General features: G+C 46.9%; 1 protein-coding gene across 2 annotated transcripts in view; it reads right to left on the bottom strand.

Moving 5' to 3' along the window:
- The window catches only part of EMC2 (ER membrane protein complex subunit 2), a 96,953-nt gene that overhangs the window by 49,973 nt on the left and 23,704 nt on the right, over positions 1-23,276 (bottom strand). For both annotated transcript variants that reach the window (XM_040432618.1, XM_040432617.1), the window contains exon 3: positions 11,395-11,508. In XM_040432618.1, coding sequence (XP_040288552.1) covers positions 11,395-11,508 — 114 coding nt within the window. The remainder of the gene's footprint in view (positions 1-11,394; positions 11,509-23,276) is intronic.

The raw sequence follows: 23,276 nt of genomic DNA, 5'->3' as shown, positions 1-23,276 counted from the left end.
GTGTATAGAGCTGAGGATATGGGTTGCTAGATGACCGCTAGCACATCCGCAATACCCAGTCCCCATAGCTCTGTGTGCTTTTATTGTGTAAAAAAAAAACTATTTGATACATATGCAAATTACCCTTAGATGAGTCCGGGCAGGACTCCTCTCAGGGGCAGGACTCCTCTCAGGGGCAGGACTCCTCTCAGGGGCAGGACTCCTCTCAGGGGCAGGACTCCTCTCAGGGGCAGGACTCAGGGTAATTTGCATATGTATCAAATCTGGTTTTTTACACAATAAAAGCACACAGAGCTATGGGGACTGGGTATTGCGGATGTGCTAGCGGCCATCTAGCAACCCATGTCCTCAGCGCTATACACAAAATCCAGGTGACCGGTTCCCTTTAAGACCTCATGCACACAACCGTATTTTTAGTGCGGACCATACACGGATCTATTAATTTATAGGTGTCTGCACCCTTGTGCTGAGCGCATCTGCGCGGCTGGGCCACAGATTACAGATCCTCTCCTATTCTTCTCCATTTTGCAGACAATAATGGGCTTTTTTACAGTGGGCCCCCTGAAAATTGCGGGATGCACAAGGACCACATCCATATTTTATGGTTCTATTATTTGTAGACTGCAAAATGGATACAGTCGTGTGCAGGTGGCCTAACAAGGATCTGGGATATACGGTCTGAAAAAAGTACATTTTGAGTTCCATCCGCCCGTCATGTACCCATTCCAATTACTTGGAAAAGGTCTTTTTCTTGCCATGAAGCTTTGGGACAAGATCGAGCATGGAAATTATTACTCATGGGGGCAAAACAATACAATGCGATTCTGAATGAGATTTTGTTGCTTTTTGCATACTGTCAACCGTCGTAAATCCGTGGAAAACTAAAATTAACGGTGAGAGGAAAAATAAGGTAAAAACCTAAGAATATGCTGGAAAGTCACATAGAAACCATGAGGTTCAGGCAGAAGAGAATCAAGCCCAAGATCAAGTAGGATCTACGGTGTTAGCGTAAGTAAGGAAACTATGCAGCCGGGGCAGGCGCGAGGGTCCTTATCTGTCATCCACATCTATCTACATATTCAGGAATGACTACAATGCTAGAAAAAGCAACTGACGGCGGTTCAAATCCCGGCTGCCTTCAAAAAGACGTGCCGTGTTTCAATGTCTTACCTAATATGAAAGAGGCGGTTTGTAAAGACTTCAAAGGAACATTAAACATAGAAAATGCACAAAAAATATATGATTTTTTTTTTATAAATGTCCCAGCAATTCTTCCTGTGATCTCCTTTCCTTGGATCCTATTTTGCCTCATAGTACAATTAAAAGTGAGGAAGAAATAAAGAAATCTCCTCGGTGAGAACTGGCTGCAGCTGGAGCCCCGACCTCTACACAAAGACTGATCAATGGCTATTGTCAATAGCCGAAAAAGAAGGGCTTAAAGGGTTTGTCCTGTTTTAGGCTACTTTCACACTTGTGTTTTTCTTTTCCGGCATAGAGTTCCGTCACAGGGGCTCAATGCCGGAAAAGAACTGATCAGTCATATTCCCATGCATTCTGAATGGAGAGTAATCCGTTCAGGATGCATCAGGATGTCTTCAGTTTAGTCTTTTTGACTGATCAGGCAAATGAGAAAACCGTAGCATGCTACAGCTTTATCTCCGGCAAAAAAAACTGAAGACTTGCCTGAATGCCGGATCTGAATACCTGAATGCAGCATTTTTTCTCCATAGGAATGTATTAATACCGGAGTGCCTGATCAGTCCTGGTGATAAAAGTAAATGCCGGATCCGTTTTGCCGGATGACACCGGAAAGACGGATCCGGCATTTCAATAAATTTTTTTGACTAATCAGGATCCTGATCAGTCTTACTAATGCCATCAGTTGGCATACGTTTTGCCGGATCCAGCAGGCAGTTCCGGCGGATCACTCTGCCGCATGTGTGAAAGTAGCCTTAGGAGGAACCCTGTAATGAAGAACTAGTAAGTACCTGCATGACAGATCCCGCTCCTGGCTGGGCTCTATTTAACCTGCTGGAGCAGTAACGTTGAGTCTACAAAATGTGACCACTGAAGTCAATCACTGGCCGGTCACGTGTTGTCCACGTCATATCTGTAGCCGGGTAAATAGAGCTCAGCCAGTAGCGGAATCTGTCAAGTAGGTACTTACTAGATCTTTGTTACAGGTGGATCCCATAAAACCGGACAACCCCTTTACCGCTGTGGATTAACAGTGGGGCAAGATTATCTCCTGGTTACTTATCGCCTCCTGATAAGTCATCAGTATCTGATTGGTGAGGGTCCGAAACCCGGGACCCCCGCCAATTAGCTATTTCAGAAGGCACCGGCACTCCTGTGAGTACAGAGGCCTTCTCACAGCATTGTATAGGGGCTGTGCTCGGTATCGTGCTCAGCCCATTCACTTTAATGGGGCTAAGCGCTCCTAGGCCAAGTGACAAATGAACGTGCCGTCACTGGCCTAAGAAAAGTTGAGAGAAGACCGTGGCGATACTGCAAGCACAGCAGCCTTGTCAAACAGCTGATCAGTAGGGGTCCCGGGTGTTGGACCCCCACCAGATACTGATCACCTATCCAGAGGATAGGTCATGAGTTGTAAAGTCTCAGAAAACCCCTTTAACTCCGACCAGTCTTCCTGTCCCAGCCGCTGAAAAACACCCCCACAGTATGATGCTTCTTCTTCCATGCTTCACTGTAGGGTTGGAATTGGGAAGGCGATGGGCAATGCCTGGCTTTCTCCAGACATGATGCTTAGAAATGAGGCCAAAAAGTTCAATCAAGTTTCATTAGACCAGAGAATCTTGTTTCTCACAGTCTGAGAGTCCTTTAGGTGCTTTTTTGCAAACGGTCAGTGTCTTTTACTGAGGAGAGGCTTCTTCCTGGCCACTCTACTATAAAGCCCAGATTGGTGGAGAGCTGCAGTGATGGTTGCCCTTCTGGAAGCTTCTCCCATCTGCACACAGGATCTATGGAGCTCAGCCATTAGGTTCTTGGTCACCTCTCTTACCAATGGCCTTCTCCCCTGATAAAGGGGGGGGCAGCTCCAGGAAGAGTCCTGGTTGTCCCAAACTTCTTCCATTTATGAACAATGAAGGCCACTGTGTATTCAGTGCAGCAGAAATGTTTCCACCCTTCTCCAGAACTCACCTTTCGCACAATCCTGTCTACGAGCTCTACAGGCAGTTCTTTCCTCCTCAGGGCTTGGTTTTTGCTCGGATGTGCATTGCCAGCTGTGAGGCCTTATACAGACAGGGTTGTTTCTTTCTAAATCGTGCAAGATATAAAATTCGACCAGCGCCTCCAAGCTATATGCAATAAAGTGCAAGTGCACACTACCAGCAGGATCCTGCTACGTACACTGTTTGTTAGCTCTTCCCAAATCACGTCCAATCAACTGAATTTACCACCGATGGACCCCAATCAAGGTGCAGAAACATCTCAAAGATGATCGAGAGACATGGGAGGCCCCGAGAGTTAAATGTCGAGTGTCATAGGCAAAGGGTCTGAATACTTATGTCCACGCAATATTTTCATTTCCTTTTTAATAAATGTGCCAACAATTCTAAAATTCTGTTTTCAGTTTCTCATTATGGGGTATCATCCATCGGCGCTTGTCCTGCCCGAATATCGGGCTGTATAATTGTGCCCTCATACAAGCAAACTTTACTGCAGACCCATGTGTAAAACCTAACAGAACCAGCAAATCTGATTAGCTGATTGGGAGGGATCACAGGCGATGATGAACTGTACCTGTACATGACCCCACCGGTACAGCTCCAGGACCTGCATTCACTAGCCAGTCTTCTATGTGTAAATCAACATTTTCAGCTCGGTCCAAAACGAAACAGCAAAGCAACATATTTTTTTTTTTGGTTTTGCTTGAGAATTAAGGTGGGGGAAAAAACCCTCCAGCACTGCCAAAGTTCACAGCTCCAAAAGATAAATGAGCTTTTACTATTGGAACTCGGTTTAATATTGTTTAAAGGTACCAAATAATAGTGCTGTGCCAAAGCGGTTTGGATTTCCTATATGTTAGGTGACCATTTCCTGGAATATGTTATTCTTGGAAGGCGTGCAGCTCACAGGAGACCTAATTATCAGCAGAAAGCAATCCTGCTGAGACCGAGCAAGGGGTACCCGAGCGAGGGACAGAATGCTTAACAACTGCGGCAAGAGCCGGCTGAGATGACCCACTGAGTGGTGACAGCGCCGCCAGCCAATACAAAGTGGTCGGCTCTGCCAAGCGGATATTTTACAGATCTGTCATAGCAAACAAATTACAATTCTCAGGAGAGCATGGGGTCCAATATTCACTATGTGCACTGCACCCCTCTCTGAAAAGGCGATAGAAGGAGAATGTACAATGTAAGGGATACATGCCCCCCAAATGTTCCAATAATAATGAACACTCTCTTAAAGGGGATGTCCAAACCTTTACAAGTGATAGCCTATCCTCAGGTTAGTACATCAACTATCTGGTTGGTGAGAGTCGGACATTTCTCACCTCCTCCGATCAGCTCTTCTGCAGTATCTCTACCAAAGCATGTTGCTGCAGCACTGTTCCCGTTCACTTCTATGGGAGCAGTGCTGCAGTAACCAACTCTGTGCACTGCACACCAGACGGAGATATGTAGTTCTGGCGCCGGAGCTAATACAGAACCAGCTGATCAGCAGGGGTGCCGGGTGTCAGACCCCCGCTGATCACATTGTGATGGCTTGTAAACGTTTAGGCAACTCCTTTATATTGCCGGACTCTAGGTCTCGCTAGTTTAGGAGATGCTCGCACATACCGTATATGCCACATTATATTCCTTCCCGATTCATCCACAATCTCCAGATCGGCGGGGGCGGGTGGGGGGAGGGCGACTCCCAGCACCCCCGCCAATCAACTGTTTGAAGAGAACGCAGTGCTTATACGAGCGCTGCTTCTCTTCATTGTTTACCTGCTCACTGTCGCAAAACAGGAAGGAGCCGTCCCATTGAAGTGAATGGGGACGGAGCAGTTGTAATTACACCTGCTCACCGCTGTGATGTTGACAGCAAGCAGGTAAACACTTGTAGGAATGCTGCGGTCTCTTCAAACAGCTGATCAGCGGGGGTGTCGGGAGTCGGCCCCCACTGATCTGATATTGATGATCCTGAGGATAAGTCATCAATATAAAAAAGCAGACAAGCCCTTTAAAGAGCCTCTGTCAGCATAATAAACTCTATTTAATCAAGCATACTGCCTGCTAGGGCTCATCGTGCTGATTAAAATGATACCTTACTTTTGTCTGTATGTTAAACAGAGATATTCATATGCAAATGAGCAGGTTGGTGCACCAGGGGGCGGGGCTGAATCCTTGAACTTTTTTTTTTAACATCCCCTGTGCTCTGCACAATCCCTCCTCCCCTTGAATGACAGGGATTGGCATCAACATACTGAGGGCAGAGCTATGTCCCAGCATGTACATATCATATACCACTACTAGAGTTGTTGCGATACCAAATTTTTGATTCGGTTTCGATACCATGAAAAAGTATTGCGATACTCGATACCATTCGATACCACGCGAAAAAAATAAACAAAAAAAGCCACGTGCATTCCTCATTTTTAAAAATGGCGAATCGCGCAGTTTTTATTTTATTTTTTCTGTTCCGGAATTCACCACCTAGATTTTTTTTTTATATTTTAATAGTTTGGACTTTTCTGACGTGGCGATGTAATATGTTTATTTATATATTTTATATGTGAAATTGGGAAAAGGGGGGTGATTTATACTTCATATTTTAGTGTTTTTTTTTTTTCACTTTTTATTTAATAACTATTTCCCCCCTTAGGGGCTAGAACCTGGGATCTTTCATCCCTTTTCCTATTCACCCTGATAGATCTCTATCAGGGTGAATAGGACTCCACACTGTCCCTGCTGCTCTGTGCTTTGTGCACACAGCATCAGGGATGTTACCATGGCAACCAGGGCTTCTGTAGCGTCCTGGCTGCCATGGTAACCGATCGGAGCCCCAGGCTTACACAGCTGGGGCTCCGATCAGAAGCTGCCACTGCACCACCAATGAGGGGGAGTGGAGAGGTCCCTGTGGCCACTGCCACCAATGATTTTAATACTGGAGGGTTGAGAGGGGCCGGCGCACTGTGCCACCAATGATTTTAATGGGATGGGGGGATTGAGGGGGGGGGCACACTGCACCACCAATGATTTTACCCCTTTATACAGGAGGCGGGTACTAGCAGATCAGCGGCAGTTAACTGCCGCTGATCGCAGCTCCCTGTCAGGGGCAGGGTGCCGGCAATGCGATTCTGCTGCCGGCACCCGCCTCCTGTATGTGTTAAAGACTGACTACTGTATATGAGTCCAGACTTTCACTATTAGGCCACACAGAGCGGCGCCCAGCGATGTCTCAGCACTCACCATTTAGTCCTGGGCGCCGCTCCGTTCGCCCGCAGTGCCCCATTACTGTCTCCTCTCCTGCTCCACATGCTGCTGATTACTATCGGAGCGATGGGAGGAGACATCAGCTTCACTAGTGGGCGTTCCTTCTCCCTGGCTGTAGCGCTGTCCAATCGCAGCGCAGGGAAAAGGAACGCCCACTAGTGAAGCTGATGTCTCCTCCCATCGCTCCGATAGTAATCCTATCATTGGTGGCGCAGTGCGCCCGCCCCTCCTCCGCCCCTCTCTTCTCATTGCCGCCCCTCCTCCACCCCCTCTCTTCTCATTGCCGCCCCTCCTCCGCCCCTCTCTTCTCATTGCCCGCCCCTCCTCCGCCCCTCTCTTCTCATTGGTGGCAGCGGCAGCAGCACAGGGGGAGGGAGGACAGCTTCCTTCTCCCCGTGCTGCTGAGAGAGAACATGAGCGCGCCGATAGCAGCGCGCTCATGTTCAGAGATACTAGACTGCGCAGAAGCGCAGCCCAGTATCGAAAAAACGGAAATCCCGGTATCGTATCGATACCGGGACAAAAGTATCGATTGGGTATCGAAATTTCGATACCCGCAACAACCCTAACCACTACTTACTACAGCCTTACCATGTTGAGAATTGAGGTTTTCTATGCTCAAAAAGCTGATACATATTACTGGTTTATTTACAGGCACAATATAGGATTATAAATTACCGCCAGTAATATGTATTAGCTTTCTAAGTATAGAAAAACCACTCTTCTCAATATAATAAGGCTGTAGCCTGGAGGCAAGTGGTCAGCCTTAGCATATAGATGTCCCAGTTTCAAATCCCAGGAGAGACCCATAAAAGTCTGGAGCCCTACTATAATGAAAATATAAGTTTCCTATCCTTAGAAAGCTAAGGGTACTTTCACACTAGCGTTATTCTTTTCTGGTATTGAAATCCGGTATAGGGTCTCAATACCGGAAAAAAAACGCATCAGTTTTGTCCCAATGCATTCAGAATGGAAAGCAATTCGTTCAGTATGCATCAGGATGTCTTCCGTTCCCTCCCTTGTACGGAATTTGACCAGACAAAAATACCGGAACACTACCGCACTTTCCATTGAAATGTATTAATGCCGGATCCGGTACCAAGTGTTCCAGAAATTTCTGCATCGCCGGATCTGGTTTTCCGATCTGCGCATGCGCAGTGCTTTCTAGCTGTGAAAAAAAATAATAAATACTGAATCGTTTTTTCCATATGATACCGGAAAGACGGATCCGGTATTTCAATGAATAAGTCTACTGTATCCGGAAAAAAAAAGATATCCGTTTGCATACGGATTTCCAAATCTGGCAACGGAACTGCCTGACGGATTCTTCTAATGCTAGTGTGAAAGTAACCTAAGACATATTACTGGTGTCTTTATAATCATATGTTGTGCTTGTGAATGCTGCGGTCTCAGCATAGTAATCCTCTATTAGCTTTCTCAGCATAGTAATCCTCTATTATTTTATTATGGGTTAAATGAGTGAGAAAAAAAAATATAGTATGCCTGGTTTAAATAGAGTTGAAAATGCTATCAGAGGCTCTTTAAAGTGGTTTAGGGTACTTTCACACTTACGTTTTTCTTTTCCAGCATAGATGTCTGTCCTAGGGGCTCAATACCGGAAAAGAACTGATCAGTTGTATCTCCATGCATTCTGAATGGAGAGCATTATGTTCAGGATGCATCAGTTCAGTCTTTTTAAGACTGTTCAGGACAGAAATAATACCACAGCATGGTACGGTTTTATCTCCGGCGAAAAAAACGGAAGACTTGCCTGAATGCCGGATCCGGCATTTTTTCCCATAGGAATGTATTAGTGCCGGATCTGGCATTCAAAATACCGGAATGCTGGATCTGTCCTTCCGGTCTGCGCATGCGCAGACCGAATAAAAGATAAAAAAAATAAATGCCGGATCCGTTTTGCCAGATGACATCGGAAAGACGGATCTGGCATTTCAATACATTTTTCTGACTGATCAGGATCCTGATCAGTCTTACAAATGCCATCAGTTGGCATACGTTTTGCCGGATCACTCTGCCGCAAGTGTGAAAGTAGCCTAACCAGTGATAAAATAGTGATAAAAAGGATGCAAGAAAGGAACAAATCTTTGCTTTGCTGCAGTCAGACCAGACAGGAGGTGTTTCTCAGACTACCTTCAGACACTATAGTCATGCTGTAGTCACAGACACAGCTCTGCTCTAATGGAGAGGTGCTAAAAAGCAGCCAAGGAGCAGGGTCTGGGGAAACTTAACAGGAGGTCATCATCCCTTGTAGGTACTGACCGAAATTATTTTTTAGCTCATTCTAAAGAATACATGTCAGCAAGATCAACACTATTAAACCAGGCACACAGCCTGTTAGGGTTAATCCTGCTGATTAAAACTGCACCTGGATGACAAATATCTGTTGCAATGTTTCAGGGGAAAAAAAAAGAGTTTAATTCCAAATTAGGGCAGAGAGGGGAAACAGAAAGCAGAGGAGCTGAGGTGCACTGAGGAGCTAGGGCCTGCCTCTCGGTGCACTGAGGAGCTAGGGCTTGCCTCTCGGTGCACTGAGGAGCTAGGGCCTGCCTCTCGGTGCACTGTGGAGCTCGGCCCTGCCTCTCGGTGCACTGAGGCGCTAGGGCCTGCCTCTCGGTGCACTGAGGAGCTAGGGCCTGCCTCTCGGTGCACTGAGGAGCTAGGGCCTGCCTCTCGGTGCACTGAGGAGCGAGGGCCTGCCTCTCGGTGCACTGAGGAGCTAGGGCCTGCCTCTCGGTGCACTGAGGAGCGAGGGCCTGCCTCTCGGTGCACTGAGGAGCGAGGGCCTGCCTCTCGGTGCACTGAGGAGCGAGGGCCTGCCTCTCGGTGCACTGAGGAGCGAGGGCCTGCCTCTCGGTGCACTGAGGAGCGAGGGCCTGCCTCTCGGTGCACTGAGGAGCGAGGGCCTGCCTCTCGGTGCACTGAGGAGCGAGGGCCTGCCTCTCGGTGCACTGAGGAGCGAGGGCCTGCCTCTCGGTGCACTGAGGAGCGAGGGCCTGCCTCTCGGTGCACTGAGGAGCGAGGGCCTGCCTCTCGGTGCACTGAGGAGCGAGGGCCTGCCTCTCGGTGCACTGAGGAGCGAGGGCCTGCCTCTCGGTGCACTGAGGAGCGAGGGCCTGCCTCTCGGTGCACTGAGGAGCGAGGGCCTGCCTCTCGGTGCACTGAGGAGCGAGGGCCTGCCTCTCGGTGCACTGAGGAGCGAGGGCCTGCCTCTCGGTGCACTGAGGAGCGAGGGCCTGCCTCTCGGTGCACTGAGGAGCGAGGGCCTGCCTCTCGGTGCACTGAGGAGCGAGGGCCTGCCTCTCGGTGCACTGAGGAGCGAGGGCCTGCCTCTCGGTGCACGGAGGAGCGAGGGCCTGCCTCTCGGTGCACTGAGGAGCGAGGGCCTGCCTCTCGGTGCACTGAGGAGCGAGGGCCTGCCTCTCGGTGCACTGAGGAGCTAGGGCCTGCCTCTCGGTGCACTGAGGAGCTAGGGCCTGCCTCTCGGTGCACTGAGGAGCTAGGGCCTGCCTCTCGGTGCACTGAGGAGCTAGGGCCTGCCTCTCGGTGCACTGAGGAGCTAGGGCCTGCCTCTCGGTGCACTGAGGAGCGAGGGCCTGCCTCTCGGTGCACTGAATCCCTAATTTGCATATGCAATTAACCTCTGTTTTCCCTAGAAAGGCGCAACTGATCCAAGTATTGTTTTTATTAGCATGCCTGGTTTAATGGGGCTGAACCTGCTGGCACATCTTTAAAGGGGTTGGCCTATTTCACAAATTGGTGGCATATGCCACCAATGTCAGATAGGTGCGGATCCTACCTCTGTCTCCATCTCTAGAACGGGGCTCCCAAAGTGAAGGAGCATGCACCACACATGCGCAGCAGGCTTTCCATTCACTTCTATGGCAGTTCTGAAAAGAGCCAAGTTTGCGCACTCAGCCATTTCCGGAACTCCCATAGAAGTAAATGGACAGCATACCACGCAAACGAGGCTACCTCTCCATTCAGCTCTATGGGAGTAATGGAAATAGCCGCTATTTTCAGCACTCCCATAGAAGTGAATGGAGAGGGCAGTTGCGCTTGCGTGGTGTACCTTCGTTCACTTGAGGGGGCCCGTTGTAGGGAGAGGTGCAGGTCCCCAAGGTGGCACCCACACCTATCTGACACTGGTGGCATAACATAGTCACCAATGAGTGACATAGACCAACCCCTTTAACTACTCTACAAATGGTCCCACAATCTTCTATACCCTATACAGAGTGTTTAGGCCGGAGGATAACATAAAAACTAATACTGTGTAGAGTCAAAAATACCTATCAAAATAGAGGAGTAGGAGAAGCGGAGCCACTGGATATGTTTTAGTTATGTGTTACCTGTACGCAGAGGAAGCCTTGGGGAGAGGTTATGCCGTGCACAGGGTTTGGCAGAATTTATCTTTTTACAGACATAACATTTTTACATCTAATAAATGCACGGGGGTCACAAAACGAGCCCCTCCTGTGCAGCACCGGGGGGATTGCGATTCCAGGCAGGCTTGCAGTTCTGTTCTGGATCATCATAGTCTTAGTATCTGGGGAGACTCCCTAGTGTGACCCCACAGGTCAAAGACTGCAGACATCGGGGGCCTCCGATCTTGAGTAGCTGGTGGTGAATTTCTGAACGTTGTTACGCTACTCTCCAAGTACTCTGGCTGGAAACAGCCAACAATAAAAGAGCACATTTTCATTAGAAAAAAAAAAAGGCAAATTTCATCCTTTTTGAAAGCATTTCGAAAGATATGCAGCCACAGAAGGTAATGAGAAACACACTTTTTATTACCGCTGCTCGCAACGCCGTTCCTATATAAACTTCTCTTGACACCGGTCCCCTGTGGGACATTATAGCTGAACAGGTGTTCCCGACACCAGCAAGCGTCTCGCCGAGCTGTAACTGATGCATATAATAAACTTACTATCGTCCCCGAGTTTGGCTGCGTGCTCGTTTATCAATTCTTCACCAACTTCAATGATGTGCTCGCTGTTCCTGTAGTTTTCCTCCCGCCAAGTTTTCATCTTGTCACGCATTTCTGCAACGGAAATGTGAAATGTTACATCACGGAGGCCTATTTTCTGACTCCCTCACTAATCCAGCACGTTATCCTTAAAGAGGCTGTCCAGAATTTCTGTATTAATGGCCTGTCCTCAGGACAGGTCATTAGTATCAGAGCCGCACCGCCGCTGATACGCTGTTCCAAAGAAGCTCATGTGTCGAAACTACACAGCTCAGTTTATTGCTGCAGCATTTATGCATCCATAATAAGGACATGTGTCTGGGACCGACTGCGGGTCTACAGATCCAAACGCACAGCATCATACATCCATATGTTCAGGTCAGGACACTTGACCGTAATATGGATGGAAAAATTCCTGAATAAAACTGTACTCTACTTAATTTTCCGTTATTGAAGCAGGTGGGAATTTCGGTTGGGGTACTGTCCCACTGTGTAGGGAAAGGACGCCACAACAGTACAGCACTGGCAGAAGGGAGACTCCCTGCCTCTGAGTGAAATGCATCTAGCTGTGCAGCTGAAACAGGAAACAATATGGCTGAAAAAAAAAAACGTTAGGGAAGCCCATACATAACCGTTCCTTCACAGTTATGATTGTACAAAGAAGCACAGCCATTTTTGAAAACTCAGGTATGCTTTAATTTCCCTATCTCAGACAAGCACAATAGGGACGGCTCTATAGAAAGTCACTTAAAGTGTTAGGCTACTTTCACACTAGCGTTGTTTTAATCCGGCGTTCAATTCCGACACCAGAACTGCCCACCGGATCCGGAAAAACGTGTGAAAACTGATTACATTTGAATCCTGATCAGGATTTTGATCACAATGAAAACATGCATTGGAAAAAACGGATCCGCCATTTATGGACTTTAACTTTTTTTTCACATTTTTCGGGTTTAACATGCAAAAGCCGGATCCGTTTTGACTGAACACACAGCGCCAGATCCGGCGTTAATGCAAGTCAATGGGAAAAAGGCCTGATCCGGCGTTCAGTCAAAGTGTTCAGGCTTTTTGGCCGGAGGTAAAAATACAACATGCTACGTTTTTCTGAAAAGCCTGATCAGTCAAAAAGACTGAACTGAAGACATCCTGATGCAACCTGAAGGACTGACTCTCCATTCAGAATGCATGGGGATAAAACTGATCAGTTCTTTTCCGGATTTGAGCCCCTAGGACGGAACTCAGCGCCGGAAAAGAAAAACGCTAGTGTGAAAGTACCCTTACTGTCACACTTTTTTTTGTAACGTGTAGGGGCGATGACACTGACCATTTTTTGTAATTTATATAGGAGAGAAGCAGTGAGGGCAGCAGCAGTCAGTGTGGAGCGTGTCTCCAGTTAGGCAAACAGAAGACACAGAGCATTGCTAAGGCACAAAATGGGCTAATTTAGAGTTATTTTTTTTTAAATAGAAAATCAGAATTAGTCTTAGGCTACTTTCACACTTGCGTTCAGAGCGGGTCCGTCTGATATCTGCACAGACGGATCCGCACCTATAATGCAAACGCTTAGATCCGTTCAGAACGGATCCGTTTGCATTACCATGAACAAAAAAATAAAAAAAAAAATTTTATTTTTTTATTTTTTGTTCATGATAATGCAAACGGATCCGTTTTGACTTTACATTGAAAGTCAATGGGGGACGGATCCGTTTGAAAATTGAGCCATATTGTGTCAACTTCAAACGGATCCGTCCCCATTGACTTACATTGTAAGTCTGGACGGATCCGTTTGCCTCCGCACGGCCAGGCGGACACCCGAACGCTGCAAGCAGCGTTCAGGTGTCCGCCTGCTGAGCGGAGCGAAGGACAAACGCTGCCAGACTGATGCATTCTGAGCGGATCCGCATCCACTCAGAATGCATTGGGGCTGGACGGATCCGTTCGGGGCCGCTTGTGAGAGCCTTCAAACGGAGCTAACAAGCGGAGCCCCGAACGCTAGTGTGACAGTAGCCTTCCCGGTAATTATGTTTCCATGAATCCACCATGACAGCATACATAGGACATGAACCCCTGACCTCTGTAGGGGCAGGAACAGAGAAAATGTTGCATTGCCCCCTCACTCCACCTTTCCTCAGTGCTTTCTAAATTACTATAGTACTAGCGTTTGATGAGAAGAATTTTTTTGAGTATTACTTCATACCCAATCTAAGCAAGAGTACTTTTTTTCCCCCCTCTTTTTTTTGTGGGGGGGGGGGGGGGTTAGGTGTCAAAGTGGATTCATGGAATTACTGGTAGGACTAATTGCGATTTTCCATTTCACCACCATGACGGCATACATAGGAGACCTATCAGGTCACTAATTAAGGGAGGGCTACAGCCTATAGCACCTTACGACCAAAAGACAGGTCTGCAGTACCCCAAGTCTAATCTGTAGTGTTTCACAAAGGTATACACATTGGACCAAGTCGCAGCTTTGCAAATCTATTCCAATGAGGCCCCTGCTCTTTCTGCCCAGGAGGAAGCCATTAATTACTCTAGCTGAGTGGGCTTTCATTTTTTCCAGGCATGATAATCCATGAATATCATAGAACTGTGTGAGGGTAGCTTTTATCCACCTAGCTATGGAAGCTTTTGAAACCATTTTCCCTTATTTTCCCCCTGAAAACTGGACTAAGAGGTTGTCCATCTTCCAAAATTTCTTTGTTTCCTCTAGGTAAGACTGTTCTCCTCACATCTAAAGAGTGGAATTGTGACTCTTGATTGTTTTTAGGAATATTGCAGGAGGAAGGGAGAATAATTTCTTGGTTGTGATGGAAATCTATAACCATTTTCGGGAGCAAACTTGGATCAAGTTTAAAAACAATTCTGTCTTCTGAGACTGTGAAGTAAGGTTCTCTGATAGAGAGGGCCTAAATTTCCCCCAGTGTCCTCGCCGATGTGGTTATTGTGATTAGAAAGGCCGTCTAATGTGAAAGGAACTTAATTGGACTGTCAAAGATGGGTTCAAATGGGTGTTTAGTGAGACCATTAAGTACAGTTTTTAAGTCCCATGTAGGAGTACGTAGACTCATTCGTGAGACTGCTCTAATGAACCTCCTAATCCATCTGTGGTTTGCTAGATCTGTATCAAAGAAGGGGCTGAGTGCAGAAATTTGAACCTTTAATGTAGACGGTCAGAGACCTAAATCTAGGCCCTGATGAAGAATTCTTTGGATTTTTGGTTGATCATGGTTTGGGTAGGCCTCCCCTGACCACGAACAGAAGTTTTTCCATATCTTAAGATATATGGTCGACGTCTCTTTCTACTGAACCTAATAATGTAGATTACTTTATCTGACAGGCACTGGCGCTTTAAGATGTCAACTTCAGGATCCAGGCTGTTAGGCCTCATGCACACGACCGTATGTATTTTGCGGTCAGCAAAAAACGGATCGGCAAGAAATATGGATGACATCTGTGTGCATTCCGTTTTTTTGCGGAACCGAACAGTTGGCCCTTCATAGAACAGTACTGTCCTTGTCCGTAATGCAGACAATAATAGGACAGGTTCTATTTTTCTGCGGAACGGAAATACGGAAACGGAATGCACACGGAGTGACTAAAGGTTTTTTTTTTTGCGGACCTACTGAAGTAAATGGTTCCGCATACGGTATGGTTCCGCAAAAAAAACACGTAACGGACACTGAAAGAAAATACGTTCGTGTGCATGAGCCCTTACTTTTAAGAATTTTGGATGCCCAAGGGGAGGTCCGTTAATACAGGCCGCAGGCACCCCTCGCCGTCCGGTGCCCAGCGCCGCCTTCCCTAGCTCAGTGCCGCCTCCGCAATCATACCCGTCGTTCTGCCAGATTCCAGGAGTCCGCGGCGCATCAGGATGAGCCTAGTGCGCAGGCGCGGGATCTGGCAGAGGGACGGGTAGGATTGCGGAGGCAGCGGATGGCGAGGGGTGCGGCCGGGCACCCTGTATTAACGGACCTCCCCTTGGGCACCTTAAGTGAGAGTGATTGACAGGTTATAAAAACCAGTTTTTTGTGCAAATAGAGCCACAGTAAAGTTTAATAATGCCAGCTTAGGATTCTTATTATTACTCCGGACATGAGCATATGTTTAGGTTATAGGGGTAAAATCTCATGACAGAATCCCTTTAAAGGGAGTCTGTCACCACATTTGGGCATATTAGACTGATCAAATAGCGTTATATGTGCCACCCAGAACTTAAAAACTGTACCTTTGATGTGGAAAACTGACTTTTCTTTTAGCCAAAAATGAACTTTGAACATTATGTTAATGAGCCCTCTCAAGTGCCCAGGGCGGCGTCTCAATCCTCCGAGCCCCAGGCAGCACCTCCTCAACGGCTCATAACCCCACCCTCCGTGTGCCTCTGCCAGCCCGTTTACTCCCCTCCTCTGTCCTTTTCCACTGCAGCTGCGCGGTCAAATTCGTAGCGGGCGCATGCGCAATTCGATGCCCGCTCCTGGCAGGGCATCGCAATACCTACTGTGCATGCGCCGGCTACGAATTTGACCGCGCAGCTGCAGTGGAAAAGGACAGAGGAGGGGAGTAAACGGGCGGGCAGAGGCACACGGAGGGTGGGGTTATGAGCCGTTGAGGAGGTGCTGCCTGGGGCTCGGAGGATTGAGACGCCGCCCTGGGCACTTGAGAGGGCGCATTTACATAATGTTCAAAGTTCATTTTTGGCTAAAAGAAAAGTCCGTTTTCCACAACAAAGGTACCGTTTTTAAGTTCTGGGTGGCACATATAACGCTATTTGATCAGTCTAATATGCCCAAATGTGGTGACAGACTCCCTTTAAGGTTTCCCATACTGCTCTTAATTCTCGATAATTCGAGGACTAACTGCTTGCCTCTGCTGACCAGGTGTCCTGACAGAACCTGTCTCCTACCTCCGCTCCTTGAGGCTGGTCACCATCACGGCCTGCTATTGGTTGCTCCCCCAGTCGCCAGATGTTTTGAGCCTAGTGACGGGGAGATGCAGCGGCGGCTGAGCAGGGATATGGAGCGATGCGAGTGTCGGGGAGCAGGTAAGTATATTCCATACACAGGGCCACATCTACAGCCAGAATAGGGTAATTCCAGCACAGGAACAGAATACTGGAATCCCCAGATCTGGCACATGCTGGACACTGCCAGCACCAGAAAATTTAGAAGCACGCTTGGCGATTTTTAGAAGTCCCACAGAAATGAATGGAGGGCGGCCGCTCATGGGCAGTTGCTCTACGCCCTTTTTATTTTTTTATTTTGAGGGTCTCGTTCTGGAGATAGGTGCGGGTCCCAGAGGTGGTCCCCGCACACTGACATTGGTGGCATATCCTAGAGATAAGCTACCAATGTCTCAGATGAGACAACCTACATGCCACAAATGTCTGATAGGTGTGAGTCCCCTTCCAGTGGCTGATGTGAATGGAGTGGTCGGCCACGCATGCACGGCTCCCTCAATAATCACTTCTATTAAATTTTCAAAGGTAGTGCACGCTATTTTTCGAACTCCCATAGAAGTGAATGGAGAGAGTCCTGTATACACGACCTCCTCACCTTTTGCAGAGGCGACAAGATGGAGCCTTTTTTTTTAAAATAGGTGCGAGTCCCAGAAGTAAAACCCTACGGCGTATCCTGGTACCAACAAGCTGCCAAGAATCCCCAGGAGGTGATTACGCCATTCTCCCGCTTGGCATCAACACCTCTTGACCCTTGTTAGAGGCTACGAAGGAGGATACAATAACGCCCCTCAGACTAAGTGCCCAATCACACGACCATATTTTTCTTTCCGCATTTTGCGGATCAGATGTAGACCTATTCATTTCTATTGGACCCCAAAATCCCAGATAGCACACCACGTGCTATCCGCTTCCGGATGTCAGTATAAAAGATAGAACATGTTCTATACTTGTCCGCAAAATGCAGTCGGTGGCACCATTCAAGTCTATGGTTCCGTAAAGATGCTGTTCCATATGCGGTCTGCATTTTGCGGATCTGTGTCTGCAAACTTTAATGCCCTGTCATGTCACCTTTGAATCTTTTTTAGGGTCCAGTCACACGTCAAATCGCGGATCCGCAATACCCCCGGCCGGCACCCCCATAGAACTGCCTATTCTTGTCTGCATTTGCGGACAAGAATAGGACATGTTCTATTTTTTTCAGGAGCTGTGGACCGGAAGATCGAGGCCGCGCTCCGGAAATGCAGATGCGGACAGAACATAGCGTGCTCTCCGCATCTCTTCCGGCCCCATAGAGAATGAATGGGTCCGCACCCGTTCTGGATAATTGCGGAACGGATGCGGACCCATTCTACGGATGTCTGAATGGAGCTTTAAAATTATACCTTCCATTTTTTTGCAGATCCACAAAATACGGAAGACATACAGAAACATACATTCTGTTTTTTTTTGCAGACACGTGGAAGATTTTGCTGAACGGTTTCAGATATCTGCAGACCGCAAATAACACCCCACCGTCTGAATGAGCCCTAAGGTGAACTCCTATCCCTCGTGTCCAAACCTAAGAAACTTATGGCAAGAGAACAGAACACAGGAGGATGGAAAGGCACAAGACATCACGCATCCTTCTGAAATATTACACAGCGGAGAGGAAATGATTTTCCGTCCGCAGACTACAATATAACATCAGACTGAGAAACCCGACAAGGGCGTCACTCGCCAGCAGCAATCTCAAATCTCCCATAAAGCTGTCAGTGATTCTATGCTGACATTTTTAAACCCCGCCAAAACGTAGTGTCTTCTAGGAGCCGCTGAGAACAAATGCTTCTTGTAAGGATCCCTGGAAATGTATATTGAACAGAATGGATCAGGGAGCGTGAATACAGCAGAAACCTAGCAAAGGCCAAAGACACCGAAGTCTCAGCCGGCCAACGCTCCAATAAACTGGCGCCTGCCAGGATCCCCACCCCAGTATAAACTATGGCAGGACGGGGGCTGTGCTATCGCGCTGCTCGCTGTGCTGCGAACAGGTTTCTCACCCAAATGTGGAATTAGGGATTCTGGTAAATCCGTAAAAATAAAAAAAAATAAAAAAATTAAAGACAGAAGGATTATTTCTCTGAGGAATAGCTGGAGAAAACTAACGTTTAGCACATAGCTTTCTGACACCTTCCATTAGCATGCTGTACTGTGCAAGCGCTGGACAGGAAAAGCGAGGTGTCAGAAAGTCAGACGCGGCTCAGCACACTAACACCCAAAAGGTTCTCGTCCAGGGGAAGCTTTCATTAATGAGATGTATAAGGGGCTGCAGGGCACCAGGAGCTCATTATAAGGGTCCATTCAGACAACCGCAGTGTCTGTCCCGCAGTCTGCCATCTAATGATCTTACCGCGACAGAGCCCTATAAGGCCTCATGCACATGACCGCTTTGTGGTCCGCAGATCGGGGATCCGCAAAATACCAATGCAGTCCATATGCATGACGCACTTTTCGCAGGCCCCAATATAAAAAAAGAAAAAAAAATGAATATTCTTGTCCGTAAAACTGACAAGTTCAGGACATTTTTTATTTATTTTGCAGGATTCTAGCACGGACAAAATGAACGGGTCTGCATCCGAAACACAAGGAAAAATATACAGTCGTCTGCATGAGGCCTAAGGTCTTGTGCACACAACCGCAAGTATTTTGCGGTCTGCAAAACACAGATCCACAAAATACGGATGAGGTCTGTGTTGCATCCATTTATTATTTTTTTTTTGGCGGACTCATTGTCTTCAGTGGGTTCGTGGTCCTCACTTTGCGGCCAAGTATGAAACATGTTCTACCTTGACATCCGACATCCGTGAGCTTTCCGTGTAAATATGTCCATTGCACAAGACAGAACATGTTCTATTCTTGTCTGCAAATGCAGACCACGGACCCACTGAAGTCAATGGGTTTGCAAAAAAAAAACACGGATGTCACCCATATTTTGCAGATCCGCGTTTTGCAGACTGCAAAATACACATGGTCATGTGAAAACCCCCCTTATAAGGCTGTTAGTTTGGGTCATTAGACACATGGTAACAACTGCATTTGTGGCTTTAATGGGGGGGGGTTCACATCACGTTTTACGCCTCTGTTTGACGTATACGTTAAAAAAAAAATATATATATATATATACAAAAACGCAGCACACCACGTTCTAGTATCCAGCAGAGTCCAGTAAAAAAAAAAAATTTTTTTCACAATGGAACACTATTCCACTTATGGTATCAGTCTGAGGAATCCGTTTAACTTATATGTTTTTTGTATACGTTAAGCGGATGGGAAAAACGTGATGTGAACCCAGCCTAATTCAGACTCCAAAAAGGACACACATTACAGCCATCTGAATGAGGCCTAATACAAATAAGACTGGGTTATTCTTAAAGGGACAACCTATCCTCAGGACCGACTAATCGGCAGGGGTCTAATACCCCATGGCCCTGCCGATCAACCGGTTGGCCAATAGCTCTGGCGCCGGAAGCAGACACCTTCATCAATTCTGTAGTGGACTGAGCTGGCTAACTGCAGCAAAGCCACGCCATGTGGCCGTACCCTTAGAGGAGGTGGGAGAAGAGTCTGATAAGAGGAAAAAGAAGCATTTTTCACTAATAAGATATATTACAAAGTTTCTTATATTCCCCTGTACAATTATATAGTAAATAAAAAAGTGAAACTCATGAAATTAAACGTGACGACCAGAGAGGAGCGAATTTCTCAAAAATTTGATTCAGCCGGTTCGCCGAATTTTTTCGAAAAAATTAGCTTCAATCTGAATATATTTGCGACGAATCACGATAAAAAATGGAGTCTGCTGTGGTAGTGAAATAATACTGTGAGTCAGTATGACATGCAGATGACGTCGCTCTTAGAATCACTTCACTTATTTGGGCAGTCACTGGGCCAAAACTGACCAAATAAGAAGCGCACTCCTTTTACACCGTCATCAGCTGCTTCCACATAGATGTCTACAGAACCTGTTCTACTAAACGCTTATACAAGTAGAGCCCCCGACAGAGTGGAGAGGGTGTCAGCAGTAAGTTTGTGTTGACGTCACTGATTATTTTGCCCTTCCTCTGATCCGTCAGAACAATAACCCCCAAAAAACGGATCCTGTCTGTTGAGCTTCCGCCTTCACTCGGTCAGCATTTGGTCAGTAATCCATCAGTATTGCTAATGCCAAAAAAAAAAAAAAACAGGAGTGGATCCAAAACAGGGATGACACGTGAATAGAATATTTGCATGTCTTCTGTGTTTTGTACCCACTCCTGCTTTTGGCTACCAAATCATAATCCAATTCTGATGGGACCATACAGGCCTTACAGCTGCTACACAGACAGGATCCATTGTGTGTCTAATTTTTCCTTCCTTCTCACAGATCAGAAGAAGGGTCAAATAAATGGCGATTTCAAGAAGGCCAAACAAGGATAAAATCAACCCTGTCATAGAGCGGGGAGGGTGGTAACAGCATGAGAAGTCCACAGAGTGGCCCTATGACATAGTGGTGAGGTGGCGGCAGCATCAGGAGGCCACAGAGTGGCACAATGACAGTGTGGAGGTGACAGCAGCAGTATGATGATTAGGTCACAGAGTGGCATGGTAACAGTGTGGAGATGGATGATCTAATCTGATGCATCAGGCATTGGTGGGTGGAAATCCTGGCTGATCCATGCCTGATTCATTTTAACAAAAGTAAGTCTCTATACATTTTGGGTGGACAGGCGAGTTCTTCTTGGGGTAACTATGGCCCCAGCCGCACTAAACACCCGCTCTGATGTCACACTACTGGCCAGGCAGGACAGCTTTTCCAGGGCAAACTCGGCCAGTTGCAGCCACAAATCCAGTTTGGCTGCCCAGTAGTTCAGCGAGTCTTCTATGACGGCTGGCAGGGTGCTGTCAAAGTATGCCACCATCTACTGGTTCAGGTCCTGCTCCAGGTCTAGCTGCTGCTGCTGGTGAATAGTTTCTTCACTAGGCGGGTGAAGAAAGCTGCTCATCAGCGACTCTAGACTCAGGCTGCTGTCACCTGCGACGAAGTCGAAGATCCAGTCGACCAATCAAGAACGGCAGGGTTCCTGGTCAAGACACGACCGCTAGCTGACATGTGGACCTGAGTCCTCGGGAAGAAACCCCTGCTGCAATGCCCCCTTACTCTGCTGCGCCCTGTGCCTGCGCCAGAATCATTTACTCCTCTGACACTCCCCTGTGCAGGGCCTGGCACTTCTCTGTCTGACATACTTTTAGCTGAACTAAATAAATTAAAAGCAAATTAAAAACACCCCTAAAAGCACCAAATATATTTTTCTTTTTTTACTGAGATAGGCAACTAAGGCTACTTTCACACTAGCATTTTTTCTTTTCCGGCACTGAGTTCCGTCACAGGGCCTCTATACCGGAAAAGAACTGATCAGGCATATCCTAATGCATTCTGAATGGAGAGCATTCCGTTCAGGATGCATCAGGATGTCTTCAGTTCAGTCATTTTGACTGATCAGGCAAAAGAGAAAACCGTAGCATGCTACGGTTTCATCTCCGGCGAAAAAAACTGAAGACTTGCCTGAGTGCCGGATCCGGCATTTTTTTCCATAGGAATGTATTAGTGCCGGATCCGTCCTTCCGGTCTGCGCAGCCCTTTAAAAGTGAGAAAAAAATAAATACTGGATCCGTTTTGCCTGATGACACCGGAAAAACGGATCCGGTATTGCAATGCTTTTTTCAGACTGATCAGAATCCTGATCAGTCTGAAAAATGACATGCGTTTGCATACAGTTCAGGCAACGGAACTGCCTGTCGGAATCAAACAACGCAAGTGTGAAAGTACCCTAAAGGATTTGAAATTGGCAACAAAACCATTTCAGTGTAAATAACAGCAAAAGTGAACTGCGAATATTTTTCTCTTTTTCTCTAGAAATATGGCAATAAATGCTTTTAGCGCAAATAACAACAAAAGTGGCCTGCGTATATATTTATCTTTTTCCACAGATATAAGCCACTGAAGGCTTTTCTACACAGCACTCACTATCCTTTCCCTGCACTAGTAAACCGCTTCATTCCTTTTTTTTTATTTTTTTAACAATTAGTTTTTCTTTCACTCTCCCTAGCGCCTGCAGACACATCTGTCCCTGAACAAGATAGCAAATAGAAGACTCTAAGATGGCCGCTGTATTTATAGGGCTGTGACATCACCGGGCTGGCTGCTGATTGGCTGCATGCATGGCATTATGGGTCATCCCGCCTTCCCAGAGTTCCTTGCCCCATGTCCTTACACATGTAGCCGTCATTATAGCCACCTAGCAGCCATGTTACGAAAAATTGCGATTCGTTACCATGAAGCGCAAGGAAATTTGCATTTGTTCAGAATCTAATTTTTCCTGAAATTCAGAACAAATTCAACTTTGTCAGCTTCGATTTGCTCATCTCTTGTGACGATCAAACCAGCTCTACCACTTAGGGTCCATTCACACGTCCGTTTTTTCTTTCCTGATCTGTTCCGTTTTTTGCAGAACAGATCTGGACCAGATCTGGACCCATTAATTTTCAATGGGTCCTGTCCGTTTCCGTTTTCAATGGGTCCTGTCCGTTTCCGTTTTCAATGGGTCCTGTCCGTTTCCGTTTTCAATGGGTCCTGTCCGTTTCCGTTGTTCCGTTCCGCATGTCCGTATAAATATAAAACATGTCCTATTCTTTTCCGCAAAATTCGGATCCTGGTACAATACAAAGTCAATGGATCCGCAAAAAACGGAAGACATTCGGATGTCATTACGTATGTCATCCGTTTTATGCGGATTCCGTTCCTGGAAATTACATTTAAATTTTTTTTTTTTTCAAAGAAATCCAAACAACTTTATTTGCTTATTGAAATTTATAC

The sequence above is a fragment of the Bufo bufo genome, chromosome 5, assembly GCF_905171765.1.
Source record: "Bufo bufo chromosome 5, aBufBuf1.1, whole genome shotgun sequence".
In the NCBI taxonomy this organism is placed as follows: Eukaryota; Metazoa; Chordata; class Amphibia; order Anura; family Bufonidae; genus Bufo; species Bufo bufo.
Note: the sequence above shows the minus strand (reverse complement) of the source record. Positions and strands in the feature narration are given on the sequence as shown.